Below are 22957 nucleotides of genomic sequence, written 5' to 3'. Positions count from 1 at the left end.
TATCTTACGTATAACAGTACTCCTCTTTTACCCCCTGTGTGTAATTTTATGAAAATAAAGAGTATTTTTAGGTCAAAAATAGTGGTCATTTTATGATCTTCATTGTATACTGCTAAATTCCTCTCCAAAACGACTGGTAATTTACTCAATTACGTCTGAGCCTACATCTCCAAAAATCCTAGTCTTCTCTTGTAACTGGTAGTGAGTTTCCATATGCTCTCAATCTCTATAATTCTGGGAAAATGTGATAATGGTTCCTAATTACTAGTTATGAATTTCTAGATAATGCCATTAAAACTGAATTTGATTTTATTTAAGATATTTACATCTATGTTTATAAATGAGATTCCTCTCATGTCGCTTTTTTAGGTGCTCACTTTAGCACACATTTTAGGATCAAATTTATCTCACATAATAAACTAAGGAACCTCCTAGTTTGTTTTCCCAAGTCTGTCAAGCCCTCCTTCAATTCCTCCATGTTGCAATCAGAACGACATTTTAAAAACTCAAGTCTCGCAGACCTACTAGAGAATGGATTTGAGGATACGGGGAGCGGGAAGGGTAAGCTGGGACGAAGTGAAAGAGTGGCATGGACATATATACACTACCAAATGTAAAATAGATAGCTAGTGGGAAGCAGCCGCAAAGCACAGGGAGATCAGCTTGGTGCTTTGTGACCACCTAGAGGGGTGGGATAGGGAGGGTGGGAGGGAGACGCAAGAGGGAGGAGATATGGGGATATATGTATACGTATATCTGATTCACTTTGTTATAAAGCAGAAACTAACACAGCATTGTGAAGCAATTATACTCCAATAAAGATGTTTAAAACAAAACAAAACAAAACTCAAGTCTCATTATATCCCTTTCTTAACATCTTTAATGGTCTCCCATCCCATTACTTTTATGATACAGTCCAAAAATCTTAACTTGGTCTATACAGCTCTGGAACATCTGGCCATGTATATTTCATTCTCTCCTACTTTGGGGTCTTCAAATGCATGCACCTTGGGACTGCCACTCCCTCTCCCAGCTAAATTTTATGGAGCTACTCTTAAATGTCACTGAAGTCCACCACTAATTTAGAGCTCCCTCACTATCCAGCTCACCTTATTCAAAATTACTTATTGAATGTCTGATCCCTCTGGTAAACTGCAGAAAAAACTATAAGAGCAAAGACCCTTTTTTCAGGTGAGCAGTAAGCAGGCATTCTTTACCTCAGGAGTTTGAGAACTTGATACTGTATATACTGTCTCCCTACCAGTGTATATACCAAAGATAAGGACCAGTTCTTATGTATCTCTTCCACCCAAAGTTGAGCACAGCATCTTACACTCAATTAAGAGTTCAACGGATTTATATCAACATGTAATACAAAGAGCAAACTTAGTAAAGTCTGTGTCTGGCAAATACTCCTTAATATTATAACATAAAACATTATAAATATGTTTATACGATAGAATATAATCAGAAGAGGCAACCACACATCACAAAAACATAGCCATACGGACTTCTAGAGTCCCTTGTTGAAAATTCATCAGAAATGCTGAGTTAAAATAGTTGACTCATTGGAAAGACTTATAAAATTGAATAAGTTAAGTTCTTTAAATACTTTGAAGTGAAGAAATCTCCTCTGCAGAGACTTCAAAGAAGGAAAACCCAGCAAAGATCACAACACCTAAATATTTTCTGCTTTTCCCACTTGCTTTATTATGTCCAAATAATCCTAAAGTCTCCAGGAAATGCCCATGTGTCCACTGGCATATGCCCAACCAGAACTATCAACTCCAAACACTACCTCCTTTCCACGACAGTGGATCATCCTTTAAACATCTCATCCTTGGATCCTAATGTTTTATGGCATTATTCACTTTCAAAATCAACTCTCATTTATTGTAGATACACTGAAAGCCTAAACAAAGAGATCTAAAAAGGTAAAAGAGGGACAACTATGGAATAAATAAGTAATGGGATGGCTATGGAACAGGTAAGTAACAGGGAACACATTAAAGTAAAACAATGTTTCTAACTGATCAACTTCTGCTACCAAAAGCACATCTGTACAGTGAGAATAACAGGAGTATCCACCTCACAGAGGTATTATAAGAAATAAATGAGTTAACGCACATGAAATGCTTAGTGTCTGGCACTACTATCATGTTATTTTTTTATTTCTCATTAGGCAGCTAGAAGTTATAAAGTAAGTTAAGTAAATAAAAACCTGGGCCAGCATTCTGGGCCAAGAAGAGACCTCCTAGTTTATTCATGGCTGACAACAGCCTCTATATACGTACATTTCTAGGGAAGTTCCTGATATCCCAACATGATTACTTTCCCCATCCTAATAGGCAGGAAGTTCCTCATAACATCTAAAACTATTTTAGTTAAAATTTTTTGTCTACTTCTTTTATTTTTTATTAGTAGGAAAAGAAAGGTGGTTTCTGTCATTTAAATGAAAATGATGACTTTAAATGTATAAGGGAAGTACGTAAATCAAATTGCTTTTATTGTCATTAGAAAAAAATAATTTCTACTAACATAAAAAGATGGCAAATCTGATAGAAAGAAAAGTAATAAAAACACCTTAGGAAATAAGTCACCTCAAGCAGAATCATGGGGAATCAAAGAATAACCTTACATTATAGACTGAATGTTTTGCATCTCCCTGTCAATTCACCCTAACCCCTGATGTGATGGTACTGGGAAATGGGGCCTTTGGAAAATAATTAGGTCACGATGGTAGAGGACTCATTAAATGGGATTAGTGCCCTTATAGACAGCTCCCTCATTTCTTCTGCCATGTGAGGACACACCAAGAAGACGACCGTCTATGAACTAGGAAGCAGGCTCTCACCAGACACCAAATCTGCCAATGCCTTGATACTGGACTTCCCAGCCTTCAGAACTGCAAGAAATAAATGTTTGGGAACTCTACCTAAGGCACTGTGGTAACCTAAATGGGAGGGAAGTCCAAAAGGGAGGGGATATCTGTATGTGCATGGCTGATTCATTTTGTTGTGCAGTGGAGGCTAACACAACACTGTAAGGCAACCACACTACAATAAAAATTAATAATAAAAAAAGACATTATGTTAGCCTTGTTAAGAAACTGAAACTTGATTTTAAGTGCAATGGGAAACCACTGGAGGATTCTGATCAAGAAAGTGACATAAAATGTTTTTAAAAAAGGAGAGAGAAAATTGGTCATAAATTAGATATAAACAAAGGAAAAAACACTTGAAGTTCATTTTTAAAAAATACAAGTAATTTGTGTTTTAAGACTGCAGAACCTATTGTACAATAATCTAATCTACTAAAGTTGTCACTAAAAACAGGTTGAAATCATTTCAATTTGAAGTTAGATGAATTGCACTGATTAAGCTCTTACTAGTACAAATATATTACAACCCAGGAGGGCCCTGAGTGAGAACAAGCAATTGGCATCAACCTAAGGAAAATACCTCTTACTCAAGAAATTTAATACCAATTGAAAGTACTTATAAGATACGTACTGGTAAGAAAACAACTGAGATAAATTTGAAAGCGCTCAACTAGCCTGTTTTGAGCACTGACTGACTTTGGACAAGTTGCTTAATCTCTGTATGCTGTTTCCTATAAGTTGAGACATACTAACAGCCTGTAGAAGAGTCAATGTATATAAAGTACTCAAAAGAGTATTTGGCACAAAGCAAGTGCTCAATAAGTATTAGCTGCTGCAATTTAAAAGAAAGAAAGAAAGAAAGAAATTGTTGTTTAAGTGATCCGTCTGTGATATTTTTGTTATGGCAGCCCTAACAGACCGAGACTCCCTCTGACCAAGAGGTGATGTGGCTTTCCACAGCAACACAAAACTGCCCTGAAGTTTTCCTGCTTTCATTTTTCTCTACTTCTGTGATTGATCCTAAATGGCCACCTAATGATTTTTATAGGAGAAAAGAGGTACAAAAAACAGGTAGATTGGAAAGAGAAGTTGGAAGGAGGAGAAGATGATTTGGCTACTATAGGGGATTCATTTGGCTCCATTTGGTGCCAACATGATGATAATCTTCTAATCTCTTCAGAAACGTTGCCTTCAAGTGAACCTCTCGTTATATACCCCTCACTAAAATGTGGAGTTATTGAAAATTAGTCTGAACATGCATCCTTACATTTTTGGTTCCTGCCTAGTTCCTTTTGCTTTCTGTCTCTATGAATTTGGCTACTTTGGGTATTTCATATAAATGGAATCATACACTTTGTGACCTATTGCATCTGACTTCTTTCATTTAGCATAATGTTTTCAAAGCCCCTCCATGTTGTACCAGTATCAGTACTTCCTTTTCATAGCCGAATAATATTCCATTGTATATATAATACATTTCGTTTATCCATTCATCAGTTGATGGGCATTTGGGTTGTTTCCCCTTTTGGCTATGGTGATATTGCTGCTACGCATAATCAGTACAAGTTTTTGTTTAAACACCTGTTTTCAATTATTTTGGGTATGTACTCAGGAACGGAATTGCTGGGTCACATGGTAATTCTTTTTAACTTTTTGAGGAACCACCAAACTGTTTTCCACAGAGGTAGCACCATTTTACATGCCCACCAGCAATGTACAAGGTTTTAATTTCTCTATATCCTCACCAACATTTGTTATTTTCCATTTTATTGATTAAAGTTATCCAGTGGGTACAGAGTAACATTGCATTGTGGTTTTAAATTTACATTTCCCTAATGGTTAATGATGTTGAGCATCTTCTCAGGTGCTTATTGGTCATTTGCATACCTTCTCTAGAGAAATATCTATTTAAATCCTTTGCCCATTCTAAAATTGGGTTTTTTTTTAGTTAGGTTGTAAATTCTTTGATATATTCTGGATACTAGTCCCTTAGCAGATACATGATTTGCAAATATTATCTTCCATTGTATAGGTTGTCTTTTACTTTCTTGATAGTGCCTTTTGAAACAAAAAAGTTTTAATTGTGATGAAGTCTAATTTATCTATTTTTCTTTTGTTGCTTGTTTCTTTGATATCATATTTAACTATGGTGCTTCTTTTGATAGCTAAAATATGTCAACGTTGGCTTTAATTTTTATTATATTAATCACTATAATTATCAACTTACTACCATATGCCAGGCATTTTATATGTGCTCTTTCAGTTCCTTCTCTCCCCACCCCCCCTGCCCCTCTTGCTCTTACTCTCATTCTCCCTCTCTCTGACCTAGTTGGTATTGGGCCATTTTCTAGAGGAAAAAAAAAAGTTCAAAAGGGGAATTTTCTCAAAGTCATTCAGTAGGATATGATAGGGGCAAGATTCAAATCCAGCTTTGTCTAATTGTACAGACCCTACTCTTTTTTCTCTACTGCACTGCATTTCATTATTAAATAGCATAATATAAAGTTTTTGATTTTGGCAACAAAAGAGGAAATGCATGTTGTATTAGTTTTCTATTGCCTCCATAATAGACTGCCACAAATTTAGTGGTCTAAGCAACACAAATTTATTATCTTATAGTTCTATAGGTCAGAAATACAACACGGGTTTCCACCAACAAAACTCAAGGTGTTGGCAGGGCTGCATTCCTTTCTGGAGCTTCGAGGGGAGGACTGGTTTCCTTGCCCATTTAGGTTGTTGACAGAATTCAGTTTCTTGCGGTTATAGGACTGAGATCCCCATTTCCTTGCTGGCTGTCAGCTATTCCTAGCCTCTGGAGGCCACCGGTACTCTTTTGCTCATGGCCTCATTCTTCTACCTTCTAAACCAACAAGGTTGGTCAAATCCCTCTCACACTTTGAATTTCTCTTTTTTCTTCCATCTTGTCTCTCTCTTCTGCTTTTAAGGACTCACAGGATTAGATTTGACTCACCCAGATAATTCCAGGATAATCTGCTCAAGGTCCTTAACATCACAACATCTGTGAAATCTCTTTTGTCCTAAAGGTAGCATGGACAAGTCACAGGGATTAATATGTGGACATCTTTGGGGGAACAGGGCATTTATTCTGCTGTACACGCACACACACACAGACCCTTATATTTTTTCCTCAGCTAGGTAAATATACAGAGTAAGGAGAACAGAGAACTAACAGAACTGATAGAACAGAAGACTGGTAGAGCCCTTGAAGTACAATATTAAGGGATAGGCAGAAGAAAAGAAACCCACCCACTCCCGCCCCTGCAAAAAAGAGCCTGAGAAGAAGCAATTGAAGAGGTAGATCCAGAGGTATCTTAAAGATTCTTGTGTGAAGTTTTGCCTGCTCTTGACTTACTGATTTCCTCTTTAAACTTGGAAACAATTCTCTCAAAGCTCTTTTGCCCAGTCTTTTACCTCCTAATCCAGCCATCGTTAATAGTGCTGATTCTTGGGCAGTGACCAGACAAATTTCAATTCTGCACATAATATCCTGAAATATCTCAGAACACTGAGCCAATGAATTGCTAAATTGGCTGAACATTCAGAGACCTCTTTTCCAGGAACATCTTGCTCCAGGCAATAGAATAATAGATCATGCTAGAACTCCCTAAAGCAAGGTAGCTGTGGAAAGCTGCAATACCTTGATGGCAGATTCCACTGCTGGCAAGTAAGATCCTGACCTCAGGTTTTCAAAAGGAGAAACTAAGCAGGGAATCTCCTGGTGTCAATACTTTTTCCCCCCAGCTGAGTCAATAAGTTCTATGAGATACAGACTTGTGGAGTGATAAGTATTAATTTAACTAAAAGATTTCAGTGGATCCTGTGTCATAAGCTGAGGATAATCAGTGACAGTAAAGCCAAAAAGCTTCCTATTAAATACATGCTATCTTCTAAAATTGAAATATAGGCATATAGGAATTCTAAGCAAGTACATATGGGAAGTTAAGGAAGAAACCATCTTGAAGAGGATAAGTTTAAAGCTAGTAAGGATGAACCAAAATCAGAGGACACAAGAGATCAAACAGAATATGAAGATTAACCTAATCTTTTCATTTTACTTTGGGGAAATTAAAATACAAGCAAGCGACTTTCCCAAAATAACCTAGTTGCTGGCAACATCACAGATATCCTGACTTCCCCTTCAATATTCTACATTCTGGGATGGTCCATAGTGGGTGGCTCTACTATCAGTTGCTAAATGGATTCTTTTCTCAGCCACTTTATCCTGGGACCTCAGTGAGGATGACAAAAATGTGGGTGAAGCACTGCCACTCACAATGCTTTAACACTGTGAGCAATTCTAGCCTTGCTCTACTGGAAACTCAGTTCTATGACCTCTGAGGCTAAACAACATCTTTTCAAATGTATTAGGGGATGCCTTAGGAAAACCAATGAACTCTAGGTCGCTCCCAGGGGCTAGCATGCCTAGAAGACCAGGAGACAGTACACAACTCAAAACTCAATAGCTCTGCATAAGAGATTTTGAGGTGTGTGTATGAATGTAAAATTACCACTAGATTCTGGGGAATGAAAGTGGGAAAGAGGAAGTAGGAAAAAAGGTGAATGGTTTTACCTCTGCCACTTCTGATTTGTGCCAAGATTTTTTTAGTTCTATTACCTCATAAAAAGCGGGAGCCACAATAAAGAAATCTCTGAAACTTATGCTCCCCAGCACACTACAGGATACAACTAACATAAAACCACAGCTATTTTCTTCTGTTCCAGACTGGGAAATTAAAAAAAACAAAAAAACCACATTTTAAGGAGTCAGTTGGCCTATCTAGGCCACCCAACCCTAGCATCTATGCAATTAGCCAGTCACAGATTTAACAATTAAATCCTATGATCCCTGTCCAGGCAACTTGCTACTTAAGGATAGTGAGCTGTTGCCAGTTGCCTTTTGTAAAAGAAGTGGGAGATCTCAGCAGGCTAGATCCTCCACAGATCACCCTCCTTTCTCTGGGTTTTTGTGGGCCTAAAGCCCTCCAGACACGAACAACTGTATTGAGAAAGGACATGAAGAAAAAGGACATGAAGAAAGCCACAAAGGGACTAAATAGCCTTGAATATCTTATTTCAGATTTCTCTGCCACTTCTCAGGATGAGCTACTGAATTTATAGATTCTAATTGTAGGTTACATAGTTAAAATATCTCTTGCTGTTGTTGTTATACAAAATACTGTATTTGGACTACCACAGTGCCTCTCTCTCCTTGGTATATTCACACTCATTATCCAGGGTGTCACATTCACCTGGTATCCCTTGATTTCCCAAACTCTCCATATCTCATCATACTCTACTGTACTCTGCTGGAAAAAGAGGTTACTCTGCCCCTGCATAACACTAAAAGTCCTCTGTAAAAGTCACAACACGCTTTTGCAATCAGGAGTCAATTTTCCATCTACCAAAACAGTGCTCCCCAACATGTTCTGTTGACTTACTTTGACCATTTTTAAGTGACTTCTGCATTTCTTGATAAGCTGGGTTGTCTCAAGTCTCACTGCCAACTTGTGATCAGAAACTGTGGCACCCGGCTCACAGTTTACCTCTCCAGACTTAATATCATCATCATCACCAAGATCTGGGTAATATGTGATTAGAGAGAGACATTTATCAGCAGGTATCTATCAATCTATATTATGAAGCAAAGAAATCCATAACCAAGAACACTTTTAGGAAATATCCTTTTTCTACTTCATTGAAAGGTAGAGTCCAATATGTACAACACACCTTTAAACCGCTGATTAAAAACTTTCTGAAATCCCTACTTTTAATGGTGTATATCAGGTTGCTTTGTAGAACAATTCATGTCTAAAGGCTATTAACCTGTAAATACTTAAAACTAAGGCAAACATGTAGAGATTACATTTTTTTCCTTCAACAATACTTCCTGAAGGCCTACCATATGCTAGGAATTGTTCTAGGCAATAAGAATAAAGTTGTTCACAAAATGGGCAAAATCTCTACCCCCATGAAATCATTTTCTAGTGGAGGGAAAACGAATTAAATAAGATCTGTAAGATATATAATGTGCTAGAAGATAATAAATTGTTCAGAGAAAAATGAAGCAGGGAAAAGGATAGAGTTTTGCTTTGGTTTTGGTTTGGTGGTGGGGTGGCAGGGGTAGTGGGAGAGTGAAATTACAACCTTAAATAGGAAAGGCCTCTATGAAAAGGTGAACTTTAAATGACGTGAATAAAGACCTGAGGAAGATAAAGGAGCAAGAACTACAGGTATCTGGAAAAGGGCCTTCTAGGAAGAGTCGATATCAAGTGCAAAGGCCTTGAGATGGGCCTGTACCTGACATATTTGAAAAACAATAAGGAGGCTATCAGAGCCAGAGCAGAGTGAGGAGAAAAGAAGTAGGAGATGAGGTCAGACAGTTAAGTGGTAGTATGTGTGTGTGCCTGAAAATTCTGTAGTATCTTGTAGGTCATTAAAAGGACTTAGGCTTTTACTTAGAGTGAAATGGGAAGTCATTGTGAGGTTGTGGACAGAGGACTGATGTGATCTGACTTCTGCTTTAACTGTCTCGTGCTAGTTGCCATATTGAGATCAGTCTATAGAAGGGCAAAGTCACAACCATGGAGACTAGTTAAGAAACCACTGCAAGAATACAATGAGAAATAATTATTACTTGAATCATGAGAAAAGAAATGATAGTTATAAATGGCTGGTTTCTGGATATATTTTGAAGGGAGGGAAAACATGGCTTGCTGATAGACTGGATGTGGGATGTGAGAGAAAGAAAGGAGTCAAGGATGACTTCAAGATTTCTATTCCTAGAAGAAAGACCAGAATTGCCATTAATTGAGGTGAAGAAGACTGCAGAAGGAACAGGCAGGAACTTAGTTTTAGAACATTTTAAATTATAATAGGATATAACACATTAGGAGTTTTTTTATTATTTATACAGGATGAAGATAAGTATATTTCTGGCATGGAGAATAAGGCCATGTTACATTTTCAACGCATTAATCACTTTCATTCAAAATTCCTAACTGCCTCAGCAGGAAATATTTGTAAACAAGAAGTCATTCTAAAAAAGATTTCAACATCTTGAATTGGTTTCAGAGTTTGGACTGACACTCTGGCCTAATTTTGGAGCTCAGTTAGGTGGGATACATGCATCTCAGACAGATACGACAAGGATGAAATGCTGGATGAACTCTAAGGGTGCACATGCATTAAGAAAAATGGCCCCCATCTGGGCATAGACACAGAAAGGGAACACCTGATACTTGAACCCAGGTGCTCACCAGGGTTGGAAGAATATGACCAAGTGTTTCATCTGAGAAGTTATCTCCTGTTGAAGCAGTGAGAATAATTTACCAGGTGAGGAGCTATTTTCCTTTTCAGCATGAACCTTCTAGCTGCATGGTGCTGTTCCTAGGTAGGCTTCCCTCTTGACTCTCACTATAGAATGTCCTCCCTATGCTAGGGTACAGGGACTACCAGCTAAGTTCCCTTTCCCCATATTTGGTCCTTCCTTTCCTCAGGGTTGTGACCTCTGCACTTCATTTAACAAGATTAAAGTGAAAATGAAGAGCATGGTGTGGGAGGAAAATAATGAACACTATTTATTTAAGGGAGTTTGAGTACAAATATTATTCAGAAATTCAATCTAATTCCATTTACTTCCGAAATGACACAAAACAATATTAAGTCAATGCATTCAGAAAGCAGTTATGAAAGCATAATACCTAATAGGAACTATGTTACCCACTGGAGGAGGGGGAATTTGAGGATAAATGAAACAGGGATCTTGCCCTTGGTGAACTCAGAATCTAATGGGGAAGGCAGATGATTAAACAAGTAATTACAAAGGAATTAGTAATGAAGGGACATATAAAATGTCAGGGATCCAAAGGGGGAACAATTAAATCTGTCTGAGGAGGTTGGGAAGAATTTATAAAGGAGATGACATTTGAGCCAAGCAGTTTAGGAAGGGAAGGAGTTTGTCACTTTATTAAGGGAGAGCACTCTGTGACAGGCAGAGGGGGCCTAAAGCTTGTCCAGTTTTTGGATCAGGGAGGTGTAAAGAGTGGTCCTGGTAGAGATTACAGGGGGAAAAATGACAGGAAAAGGAGACGAGAGAGACAAGCTGGGACCAGACTTGCTTTGCTAGGAGTTTGTCCTTTGTTCACTGGGCAACAGAGAGCTCTCAGGCTTTTTAAGCAGGTAAATGACATAATCATAATTGTGTTTTTAAAAATCAGTAGGTAGCAGAACGAAAGAAAAGAAATAAAAGATGCTCAATGGTAGTAGCATAAGACAGATCAAGAGAAGAAGTAAGAATAAAATAGTTTCATACTTAATAGAAAGAACCATGAACATACCCACTATCCACTTCCATTCGCCTTCCCCATTCCCCAAGCCTATCGTTACCTCCTCCAATGAAATTAACTGTCTTCTTTCACTATCATTTCATCAAGCAGACAGGGAAAGAAAAGAGGTTCACACAGATAGATAGATGTAGGAAGGCAGCATTCCAGAGAAAACACATGTAAAACCACCTTCTCTCTTTTAATGATTTCAATCAGAGGCTTTAAGGGAAGGAAAAATTAAGAGCATCATATGGAACTCTAATCACACTTGGATTTAGAACAGGGAAGCACACACACTACAAATGCTATATTGACAGATGATTAGCAGTATACACTCTAAAAGGAACGATACGTCTCCCCTTGCCTCATAACACACATTCACTTTCAGTGATGTTGCTAATTTACTATTGCCTGAGATAGTCCTTTTTAATATAGCCTTGGTGTACCAGTAGCTTCTGAGAACCACTTTCTCCCCACTGTCTCTCCAAGTCTCTTGCGGTGCTAAGTCACAGAATACTACAGACTATACTAGCAGTAGCTTTTAAGGCAGCCAGAACATTGCTGTAGAGAACCTGCTACTTGTCTTCATCAGGCCCAAAGCATCAGAACTCTGGGAAGAATTTGGGAGGCCTCTTTCTGGTTGATGTTTAGCTTAGGTGAACACCCACACCTCAATCTTCAGATTAAGTCTCTAGAGCATATTTTTTTAGCATACTCTGGAAAATAGAGACCTCACACCTTAGCTCTTCTAGCCAATAGCCGGCTAATTTGCTCTTTCTATAGTAACACTGGAGACAAACAATGGTTTGAACATTTTTTATTATTAGCAGGGAATTAAATTTCACACACAATTTTAGAGACATCATGAAGAGTGAATCTCAAATGTTTTGGTCACAGAATGCTTTTATAAAACTAAATAAACAAAAGAAACAAAATCAGCTCCTACTGACCCATTAACCAGAAAGGCAAGAATCATCACTTCTAATGGCTCAGCAATGTTTCCCTCTTTCAAACTCATGCAATGCTTGCACAATACTTAATTTGTTACTTAAACATATACCTTTTACTAGTAGTTAACTTTTATAAATATCAGTCTTGTATTTCTTACTAGATTGTAATAAGCTAACGTTAAATTAGTGGTGCATCAAATCAGATTGCAAAAAACCTATCACAGGACAGGGCAATAAGAATTGAAAACCAGACATTGATAAATTCATGCCCTTACTGATGTTCATGGGCTACTCAATTTTTTTTAACGTGTAGCAAAAAAAAGACATGGAATAAAAAAAATAAAGGTACCCTCATAACCTATCGTATTAACCAAACACTTAAAATTTATAATTTATAGACTCAGTGTTGGTCAGGCTGCTGTCAAACTAGTGCACGAATACACTGCTAGGTGTACTTTAAGTTGGTATAATAACCCTTTGTTATAGGAACCAACAATACATTTAAAAACCATAAAAATGTTTTTATAACTCTTACATAAAGAAATTACCTTAAGGAAAAATTCAGGTTAAAAAAAAGGCTATAAGTATGAACACATATATTATAATTTAAATATAAAAAGAAAACATTAGAAATAACTTGTAAGTTCAAAAATAATAATGGCTAATTAAATGATGGGATATAAAACTGATGTACCATTCATAATAAAAACTCTAAGCAAATTAAGAATTAAAAGAAACTTCCTCAACTGATGAAAAGCATAAAACACTTGCACCTATTATTATATTTAATGGTGTAAGACTGAATACTTTCCCATTAAGATCAGGAATAAGCAAGGATATCTGCTCTCAGCACTTCTATTTAACATTGTACTGGAGGTCCTGGTGCAACAAGGCAAGAAACAGAAGGCATCTACATTGGAAAGGCAGAAGTAAAACTGTCTTTATTCACAGATGTCATAACTGTCTACCTAGAAAATCCCAAAGAATGTATAAAATACTACTAGATCTAATAAATGAGTTCAGAAAGTTTGAGATTCAAGATCAACATACAAAAACCAATTGTGCTTCTATATACTAGCAATGAACAATTAAAAACTGAATAAAACAATAGCATTTAAAATGTACATGAAATACTCTGATTAATTCTAACAAAATATTTGCAAGATCTGCTGAAAAACTACAAAGCACTGATAAAAGAAATCAAAGACATAAATAAATGGAGAGATAGACTATGTACATGGATTAGAAGACTCAATATTGTCAGAATGTCAATTCTCTCCAAAGTGATCTATGAATTTGATAAAATCCTAGTCAAAATTCCATCAAGGTTTTTTTGTAGGAATTGACAAGCTGATTCTAAAATATATATGTAAAGGACCTAGAGTAAATAAACAATTTTGAAAAAGAAAAAACAGTTAGAAGACTCATACCATAGTACCTGATTTCAAGACTTAGTATAAAAGTAAGATCAAGACATAGCAAAAGGATAGACACACAGATCAACGGAACAAAGTATAGAGTCCAGAAATAGAAGAATACATATATAGTCAGTTGACTTTTGATAAAGGTGTCAAAGCAAATCAATAAAAATACATACTCTTTTTAACAAATGGTGCTGGAACAACTATACATTCTATATAAAAATATGAACCTTGACCATATTGTACATTATATTGAAAAATTAACTCAAAATGTGTCAACAGAGATGAAATGTAAAAAAACCTAACACTATATATAACAGTCCTAGAAGAAAAATAGGAGATAATCTTTGTGACTTTGGGTTAGGCAAAAATTTCTTAACATAGGACACATGGAGCAGGAGCCATGAAAGAAAAAAATGATGTCACTGAGAACTGTATTTTATTAAGATAAAACACTCAAACTTTTAGAGAAATACTATTAAGAAAATTAAAAGCTACAGACTAGGGGGAAAATGTTGTCAAACACATATCTAATAGTGAACTGTTAATCACAATACATAAAAATCTTTTACAACTCAATAATAATTATTTTTAAAACTGGATGAAAGATTTGAACAAACACCTCACAAAAGAAGAGATACAGATGTCAAATAAGCACAAAAAATAATGTTCAGCATCAACAGTCATTACATGAATGCAAATTAAAACCACCACAAGATACTACAACATACCTACTAAAATGGTAAAAATGAAAAGAAAATTGACAACACCAAATATTAGCAAGGGTGCAGAGCAACTGCAACTCTCATATATCGCTGGTGAAAATGTAAAGTGGTAAAGCCACTTTGAAAACAGTTTGATAGTTTCTTATAAAGTTAAAAATATACTTACCATATGACTCAGTAATCCCACTCCTAAGTACTCTAGAGAAATGAAAACATATGTCCACATAAAAACCTTTACACAAATCTTTATTGTGGCTTTTTTTCATGATATCCCCAAACTGGGAACAATCCAAATATTCATCGACTGGTGAATGAGTCAACAAATTATCCCCATAATGGAATATTATTCTGCAATAAAAATGAAGAAACTACTAATATATGCAACAATATGAATGAATCTCTACTAACATATGCAACAATATGAATGAACCTCAAAAGCATCATGCTAAGTGAAAGAGGCCAAAATGAAGAGTATGGTTCCATTTATATGCATTATTCCATTTAAATGACAAAACTGTAGCATCAGAGATCAGAACAGTCATTGCCAGGAGCTGGGAGTAGAAAGAGGAGACTCATTGCAAAGAGGCATAAAGGAATTTTCTGAGTAATGGAAACATTCTGCATGTTGATTTGGGTGGTAGTTACACAACTGCACAAGTTTGCAAAAATTTACAGAGCTGTATGTCTAAGAAGGATGAATTTTACTATATGTTAATTATGACTCAACAAACCAACAAACAAATAAAAGACTGTCACACCAAGTGTTGAAGAGAATGTGGAACAACTGGAACTCTCATTCACTGCTGACAGGTATGGAAAATGGTACAACCACTTTGGAAAATAGTTTGACATTTAAAAAAAAAGTTAAATGTATACTTCAACAATTCCACTCCTAGTATTACTCAAGAGAAATAAAAACATATCAATATATCTACACAAGCACTTGTACATGAATGTTCATTAGCCTTATTCATAACAGTGTGAAATTGGAAACAACAAAATGTTCACAAATATAGCAGATGAATGACCAAATAAAGTATGACATATCCATATAAAGAATATCACTCATCAATAAAAAGGAATGAACTATTGATACATCCAATACCATGGATGATCTTTTTTTTTAACCTGTGTATGTTTATTTATTTTCTTATTAGTCATCCATTTTATACACATCAGTGTATACATGTCAATCCCAAACTCCCAGTTCATCACACACACACCCCCACCCCTTGCCGCTTTCTCCCCTTGGTGTCCGTGTTTTTTCTCTACTTCTAGGTCTCAATTTCTGCTCTGCAAACCGGTTCATCTGTACCATTTTCTAGGTTCCACATATATGCATTAATATACGATATATGTTTTTCTCTTTCTGACTTACTTCACTCTGTATGACAGTCTCTAGATGCATCCATGTCTCTACAAATGACCTAATTTTGTTCCTTTTTATGGCTGAGTGATATTCCATTGTATATGTGTACCACATCATCTTTATCCATTCATCTGTCAATGGGCATTTAGGTTGCTTCCATGACCTGGCTATTGTAAATACTGCTGCAATGAGCACTGGGGTGCATGTGTCTTTTTGAATTATGGTTTTCTTAGGGTGTATGCCCAGTAGTGGGATTGCTGGCTTATATGGTAATTCTATTTTTAGTTTTTTAAGGAACCTACATGCTGTTCTCCATGGTGGCTGTATTAATTTATATTCCCACCAACAGTGCAAGAGGGTTCCCTTTTCTCCACACCCTCTCCAGCATTTGTTGTCTGTAGATTTTCTGATGATGCCCATTCTAACTGGTGTGAGGTGATACATCATTGTAGTTTTGATTTGCATTTCTCTAATAATTAGTGATGTTGAGCAGCTTTTCATGTGCCTCTTGGCCATCTGTATGTCTTCTTTGGAGAAATGTCTATTTAGGTCTTCTGCCCATTTCTTGATTGGGTTGTTTGTTTTTTTAATATTGAGCTGCATGAACTGTTTATATATTTTGGAGATTAATCCTTTGTCTGTTGATTCATTTGCAAATATTTTCTCCCATTCTGAGGGCTGTCTTTTCGTCTTGTTAACTCCTCCCCAGTTAAGAGGCTGATATAGCTTTTGCTGTGGAAAAGCTTTTAAGTTTCATTAGGTCCCATTTGTTTATTTTTGTTTTTATTTCCATTACTCTAGGAGGTGGATCAAAAAAGATCTTGCTGTGATTTATGTCAAAGAGTGTTCTTCCTCTGTCTTCCTCTAGGAGTTTTATAGTGTCTGGTCTTACATTTAGGTGTCTAATCCATTTTGAGTTTATTTTTGTGTATGGTGTTAGGGAGTGTTCTAATTTCATTCTTTTACATGAAAGCTGTCCAGTTTTCCCAGCACCACTTATTGAAGAGACTGTCTTTTCTCCATTGTATATCTTTGTCTCCTTTTTCATAGATTAGTTGACCATAGGTGTGTGGGTTTATCTCTGGGCTTTCTATCCTGTTCCATTGATCTATTTTTCTGTTTTTGTGCCAGTACTATATTGTCTTGATTACTATAGCTTTGTAGTATAGTCTGAAGTCAGGGAGTCTGATTCCTCCAGCTCCGTTTTTTTCCCTCAAGACTGCTTTGGCTATTCGGGGTCTTTTGTGTCTCCATACAAATTTTAAGATTTTTTTGTTCTAGTTCTGTAAAAAATGCCATTGGTAATTTGATAGGGATTGCATTGAATCTGTCCATGGATGAATCTTAAAACATTATGCTGTATGAAATTCCCTTTCTGGAATTTTACATAAATTTGAGAGCTGGATGTATCAATAGTTTATTCTTTTTATTGATGAGCGATATTTCTTTATATGGGTATAGCATAATTTATTTAGTCATTTACCTGTTATATTTATGAACTAACCTACTGGAAACATTTCTTAGGCTATAAAAATAAAGGTTTTATAGCTTATAAGACTTATAATCCTGGAGTAAGCATTAAATACTTACTGGAATTTGCAGCTACAGGAGTCCCATTTTCCTGATGTTTAAGGAGTTGAGACAAAGAAGGGAGACACTAGAAGTTTAATAGGCCAAAAAAGAGTTTTCTTTCTCCATCCTTAAGGGGTTTGGAAAACTGCTTACATAGCAGTTAGAAGAGACTCCAAACAGCTCTCTGCTAACCTACTGGGAACAGATCCTAAATCCTTGGATCGATTGGGATCTTGCCTATATAACTAGTCACCAGAGCCAGTTTTTCTTTTCCACTGGATATTCTTAGCAAATGTTACAGTGTAAAATATCAAAAGGCAGTATCATAAGCTATTCTAAGAAAGTGAGCTGTCCTTTGACACCAATGCTATCTAGAAGGGCTTCAAGCCCAAGTTTAATTTCATTTCATGTGTAAGAATCCCTTAGTCACATCTTAAAATGCCGTATCATCTCTCTCTCTCTCTCCATATTTGCAAAGAGTTATTTTGCTCCTGAAATGAAGAAAGACCAAGAAGGAAATAATCCTGGCTAATCAAGGAGGGACTACTTTAAGAGATAAGCGTCCCATTGATATAGCTGTGTGATTGTGTAGGAAACTTGTTCCTTTGCAGCTCTCTGCTTGCTGATAGGTGTCCTACAGAAAGACTCCTTCCTGGGTATGGCTGCCTCAGAATCAGTCTTTCTGGATTGTCCCTTTGCCTCTTCAACTCACTCACTCTGGCTTGCTTCCCACTGTAGTTCTTTCTTTCACTTGGTTCCTGTTCCATCTTTGCTTGCCCCCTTGGGACTTGATACTTTAGTCCTTTTGGTTCCCTGTCTTTACTGATGCTGTCTGGTTCCCCTTTCATAGTTTGTTCTACGTCATTTCTTTACTGGTTTCTGAACTTGCCTAGTAGGAGGGTTTTAACCCTCAGATCAGGGTTCTGGACACTCTTTTTGTTCCTTGTTCCCCAGGCGCCTATGCTTGTAATGGTGGCTCCCAGATAGCTAATTCTCTTACAGCTATGGGGGGCTTCTTTCTTGGCAAACTGAAATATGCCCCAATTCCCTACATCTAGCCCTTTGTTGTCACTCTCTGCTGCCCTCCAGCGGCTATCAGTAGGATACACTTGTCAGAAATTAGTTCCAAGGCCTGGCTCTACTGTCCTTTCTGTGGCCTATGAGCGTCCTCTAACAGGACACTAGACAGTGTAGTTAATGCAGATGAGATTTGTGTTCAGAACCCAATAGGCTTTAACTCAGCCAGCACTACCACAACAGCCTCTGATTCCACTGCTACTCCCAGGGAAATTCATTGGTGATGACTTTCCTGTCCTTTCTCTTGAAGATGTGATTATCTGAGAAATTCACAAATTCCAGGTTTATGGGTATGCATATCCATGCTGTGTTGGAAGTAAGAAAGAGACCTCCTGAGTTTCTGAGGCTTGGCTTCTTGGGAAAGCAGAGAGCAGTGCAGTGGCTCAGGCTAGCCTAGCAGCTGGCCTCACAGACTACCTAGGTCTTTTATTGTTTAGCACGAGGATCACAAATGCTGTCTATGAGCTAAGGTAGAAATAACCAGGTGGCTTACTATGCTACGCTTATTAGCTCTTCACACAAGAGTTGAAATGGAATGCAACTCTAGCCTCTGAACTGAGAGACTTTACTATGAGGCTATCTGGAGTGATGCTGGCACCATGTCCACATTAAAAGTTACAGCTGTTTTACTGGACCAAAGGGGTAGCAGGGTTGTCACAGACTAGACTCACACTTCTGGAAAAGGTCCTTCTAGCCACTACTGGAAAGGCTGTTCTATACTCTGGTGAAATCTCTAGGTGGCAGAGCTCTCTGCCTCCAGTTTAAAGTAGGAAGTGGTGGACAACTCTGTTGACCAAGCTTTAGATTAGGTTAGCCATCTAACCCAGGACTGTACCAATATGGGCTGCCAGTAACAATGGATAATCTTAGCCTGGGAGGCCCATAAGTCAAAGGCCAAATCCAATGCATTATTCATGGGAAAATACATCAAAAGTCTGGTGTTTTGTCTCCTGCCACCCAAAAGATTGTCCACAACCCCTCTAACTGAAGGTTCTTCACCCATTGCTTATTTCCACATATCTGCCATTAATTCAGTTTAAAGACCCTGTCATTAATGATTCAGCATTTCCAGACACACCTCCTCCCCAGTTAAGAGGCTGGTATAGGTGAGACAAAGTCTCAGCAGTTCTAGAATAAATTCTCCTCCAATCAACCAAAAACACTCAGCAAATCCCAGAATGTGTTACATATTACTGGCAATTCCTTCTATAAATTTTCTATGGTGGCTCCAGTTAATAATGTCCCAAGCAAAGTAAGGGGATATATCTGATTTGCAGAAGCTGCAGCCACATCCCATAGCTGAAGACCTTATTCACCTGTGCCCTATCCTTGTGTATGCTGATCTAGTGTTGGCTTATATGAGGTCAAAGGTCTAGCTCAGTGGAATCTATTCTCAGAAATGTTCCCGATTTTCTTCTTCTTCTTCTTCTTCTACAAAACCGGACCCAAAGGTGTTAGCTCTTTTCTACTTGGCAATAGGAATTATTTGCTGTCAGAACTTCCTTTAAGGTTAGAGGTATCACTGTGAAGGTTATAAGTGTCTGTCAAAACAACATGGGCAAAACAATTTTGTTAATACAGCCAGAAAAACCTGCTTTCAAAAACCAAAGGACTACCTTTGGAAAGGAAGTATTTCAAGTTGACCATCTTATTTATGCCAGGCTGCCAAACATAGCTAAACGTTTTTTTCTGAAAGCCTGCTTATCAGTATACAGCACATTTGGCCTTGTCCTGGGGATCTTTCCAGAAAATTCTGCAGCTGTCCCTAAAACTGACTAATAGAGCATCAATACAAAAAATAAAAATCTAGACAAAGTAGCATTTCCTCAAAGCACCAGGGCCACCTGAAGAGAGATTTTGGGAAGGGCAGAATGTTAAAAAGGCCTATGTTACAAGCATGGGCAAACTACACCAGAATGTAAGCTCCACAAGGGCAGGGACCATATTTTATTCACTACACTATACCCTCTATGCCACTGTACCCACTATAACAGTGCTAGGCATAGTGTTGAATGAATGAATACTTCCTGATTAAGGAGGTCTATATCTACATTCAAGTGCTTGCTGTGCCTATGTCAAGACATGGCCTATAGTCTGCAGGAGCTTTTAGTGGCTCTGTATCAGCAGAGATTTGTGCAGGAGTTCTAATATATTAATATTACTACATCCTCTTCTAATCAACAAATGCCTTTGGGATATGATAACCTCAGATTTCATTTCGGAAATGACATCTACCCACATATACATGCTATATGTGCTACCATATCAGTTGTGCAGATAATCTTTTCCAAGATAATGTGCTTTATGGCTTAAACCATTCCTTCTAACCCCACCATTAACATCAGTTATAGAAATGACATCTTCTAACTTCATGAGTTATCAAACTGTTTGATTACTAACTCTGGTGCAGATGACTCCCAGTTTTATAGGCCATTATTCAAGATCAACAAAATATTTCAGTTGAGCACCTGGAGAGTATTTCTACTGACAACATTACTGATCCACACACTTCACTACTAGAGGGTTCATATACCACTATATTTTCCTCCACCAAGAATATCCTTTCATAAAAACTTTCCCCTACTACCTACACCCACACCTCCCTTCTTTACCATGACTCACTGACAACTGCTCAGTAAATACCTGGGAAAACTACAGGCCACCACCCTTCCCTACTAAGAAGTACATGTGGGGGATGGCTTTCTTCCAGTTTAATATAGCTTAAGGGTTGTGATGAAGACTGATCCCTGAGGCCTTTTATGTGGGCCTGCCCTACCCCCACCCCAGCCTCCTATGTAATTGCCTGGTTAGGGTGAAATATTATAAAAGAAATTCTATTGAGCCTCATTTTGATATGTACCATATCAGACAAAATCAGTTTTTGATATAAATGGATGTTCTACTGAGGCTAAAATATAAGCACAGTTAATATTTTTTCCATAAGCGCCAACAGCAGTCATGCAAAGGGGACATGTTCCTCTTAATGGGAGTATTGTTCATTAGACTTGAAGGTAAGGCAAAAAGAAGGGAAGGCAATTTTATTCAAAAACCAAAATTTTATTGAATAGGATCAAGATAGGAGGGGAAATAAAAGGGGAGGTGTCTACACAGTCAGATTCTTGAGTGGTTCTCAGGTTTCCCTACCTGATGCTGACTAACTGAAAATACTGATTTTACCTTTATACCTCTAATAGGCATAACATCAGAATCTGTTCAACGTCTCCAAAGAAATATACAATTATTTTTCTTAGGTTCTATAGTTGTTTTTAAGGCAGTTTAAGTGCCTGCAATGGAAATGCACTGCACTTACTTTAGACTGAAGGTTTAGAAATTGGGGAATAAGTGGCCTAGAGGGAACGTCACCAACTCAATCTAAAAAAAGCCACAGATATCTTGGGATGACTTTGCTGTATAAGAGTTGTTGCCAACAAGCTCCATTCAGGAGATCTGATGCAATGTCACAACCTAATTCATTCAGCTTTATAAAAACTTACGTATATTGGAAGTAAAAAACGGTGCCAAGGAACAGAAACGTTTCTAAAGAACATATTCAAACCTCTTCCTGTTGGTCAGACATGGAAGGTGAACAGCTAAAATTTAATAAATAATGTAACAATTATCTGGGGAAGTTAAGATTCTCTCACAATGAATGGAAAAACAGAAATGTGAAGTGTTTCAGGGTAGCCTGTAATAAGCAGCATTTGATGAGGAGATACAGAACATAAAAGAGAGGTCCATGAAGAAGCTGGAAAGTAAAAGCAAAGAACAAAGAAGAGAAATTAAGAAAAGGGGATTTAAAGAGATTAGTTTAATACTTAAAGGTGGCAGAACAGTCTAGATCCTGGTTAAATCAATACACACGCACGTGCACACACACACACAGACACACACAGACACATGCATACAAACATGCACACACATTTTTACAAACAAAACTTAAATCCAGCTCTTCTCCATGTCTGAAATACCTTTACCCCTCATCAACACCTAACTTCTTCTCAGTTTAACTCTCCACATTTTCCATGAAATATTTTATAACTACTCAGGCCTACAAAGACCTCTGTACTTCATGGCCATTTTTTGTACTTAGAGATTCAATCTTGCTCCTGATTTGCATTGTTTATGTCACATGATTATATAAAAGTCCTATATTCCAACTAGAGTGTAAGTTGGAGTCTCTTTTCCCATTCCTTGAATTTGGGCTGGCCTTGTGACTAGCTCTAGCCAACAGAATGTGGAAGAAGTGATATTTCAAGCATGGGCCTCAAGAGGTTTTCACACTTCCTCTTGCTCTCCTGGAACCCTGCCAGGAGGCCACGTGAATAAGCCTGGACTGGGCTGCTGGCTAGTGCGAGATCACAGGGAGCAGAGAAGAGTCGACTGAGCTAAGGCACCTGACCTCAGGCAAGCCAGAGCCCATCCGGCAGCTGATCTCAAAGTATGCGTGAACTCAGCTGAACCTAGCCAATCTGTAGAAACTTGAGCTAAATAAATGGTTCTTGTTTTAAGCCAATGTTTTTGGGTGATTTGTTATGCAGCAAAAGCTATTGCAATAATTGAAACATACACAGTTGTTTTAGCATTCCAATGAAATACTTAATCATACTGTGCCTTATA

The 22957-nt window shown here is 37.4% G+C and overlaps 1 protein-coding gene across 11 annotated transcripts in view; it reads right to left on the bottom strand.

The window, feature by feature from the left end:
• Positions 1-22957, bottom strand: part of EXOC6B (exocyst complex component 6B) — a 721405-nt gene that overhangs the window by 141492 nt on the left and 556956 nt on the right. The window contains exons 22-23 of one of the 11 annotated variants that reach the window (XR_007470913.1): positions 14489-14520; positions 8341-8480 (exon numbers count right to left, since the gene is read on the bottom strand). The exons of 8 other annotated variants lie outside the window; for them this stretch is intronic. Coding sequence is in view for 2 of the 3 variants with exons in the window: in XM_049696140.1 (XP_049552097.1) it covers positions 21981-22085 (105 nt within the window). In the remaining variant the exon portion in view is untranslated. Of the gene's footprint in view, positions 1-8340; positions 8481-14488; positions 14521-21334; positions 22086-22957 lie in introns of those variants that run through there. 2 more of the 11 variants (XM_033400480.2, XM_049696140.1) reach the window with 2 other exon arrangements.

This window comes from Orcinus orca, chromosome 13 (genome assembly GCF_937001465.1).
Source record: "Orcinus orca chromosome 13, mOrcOrc1.1, whole genome shotgun sequence".
Classification (NCBI taxonomy): domain Eukaryota; kingdom Metazoa; phylum Chordata; class Mammalia; order Artiodactyla; family Delphinidae; genus Orcinus; species Orcinus orca.
This window is presented reverse-complemented; position numbering and strand designations above follow the sequence as displayed.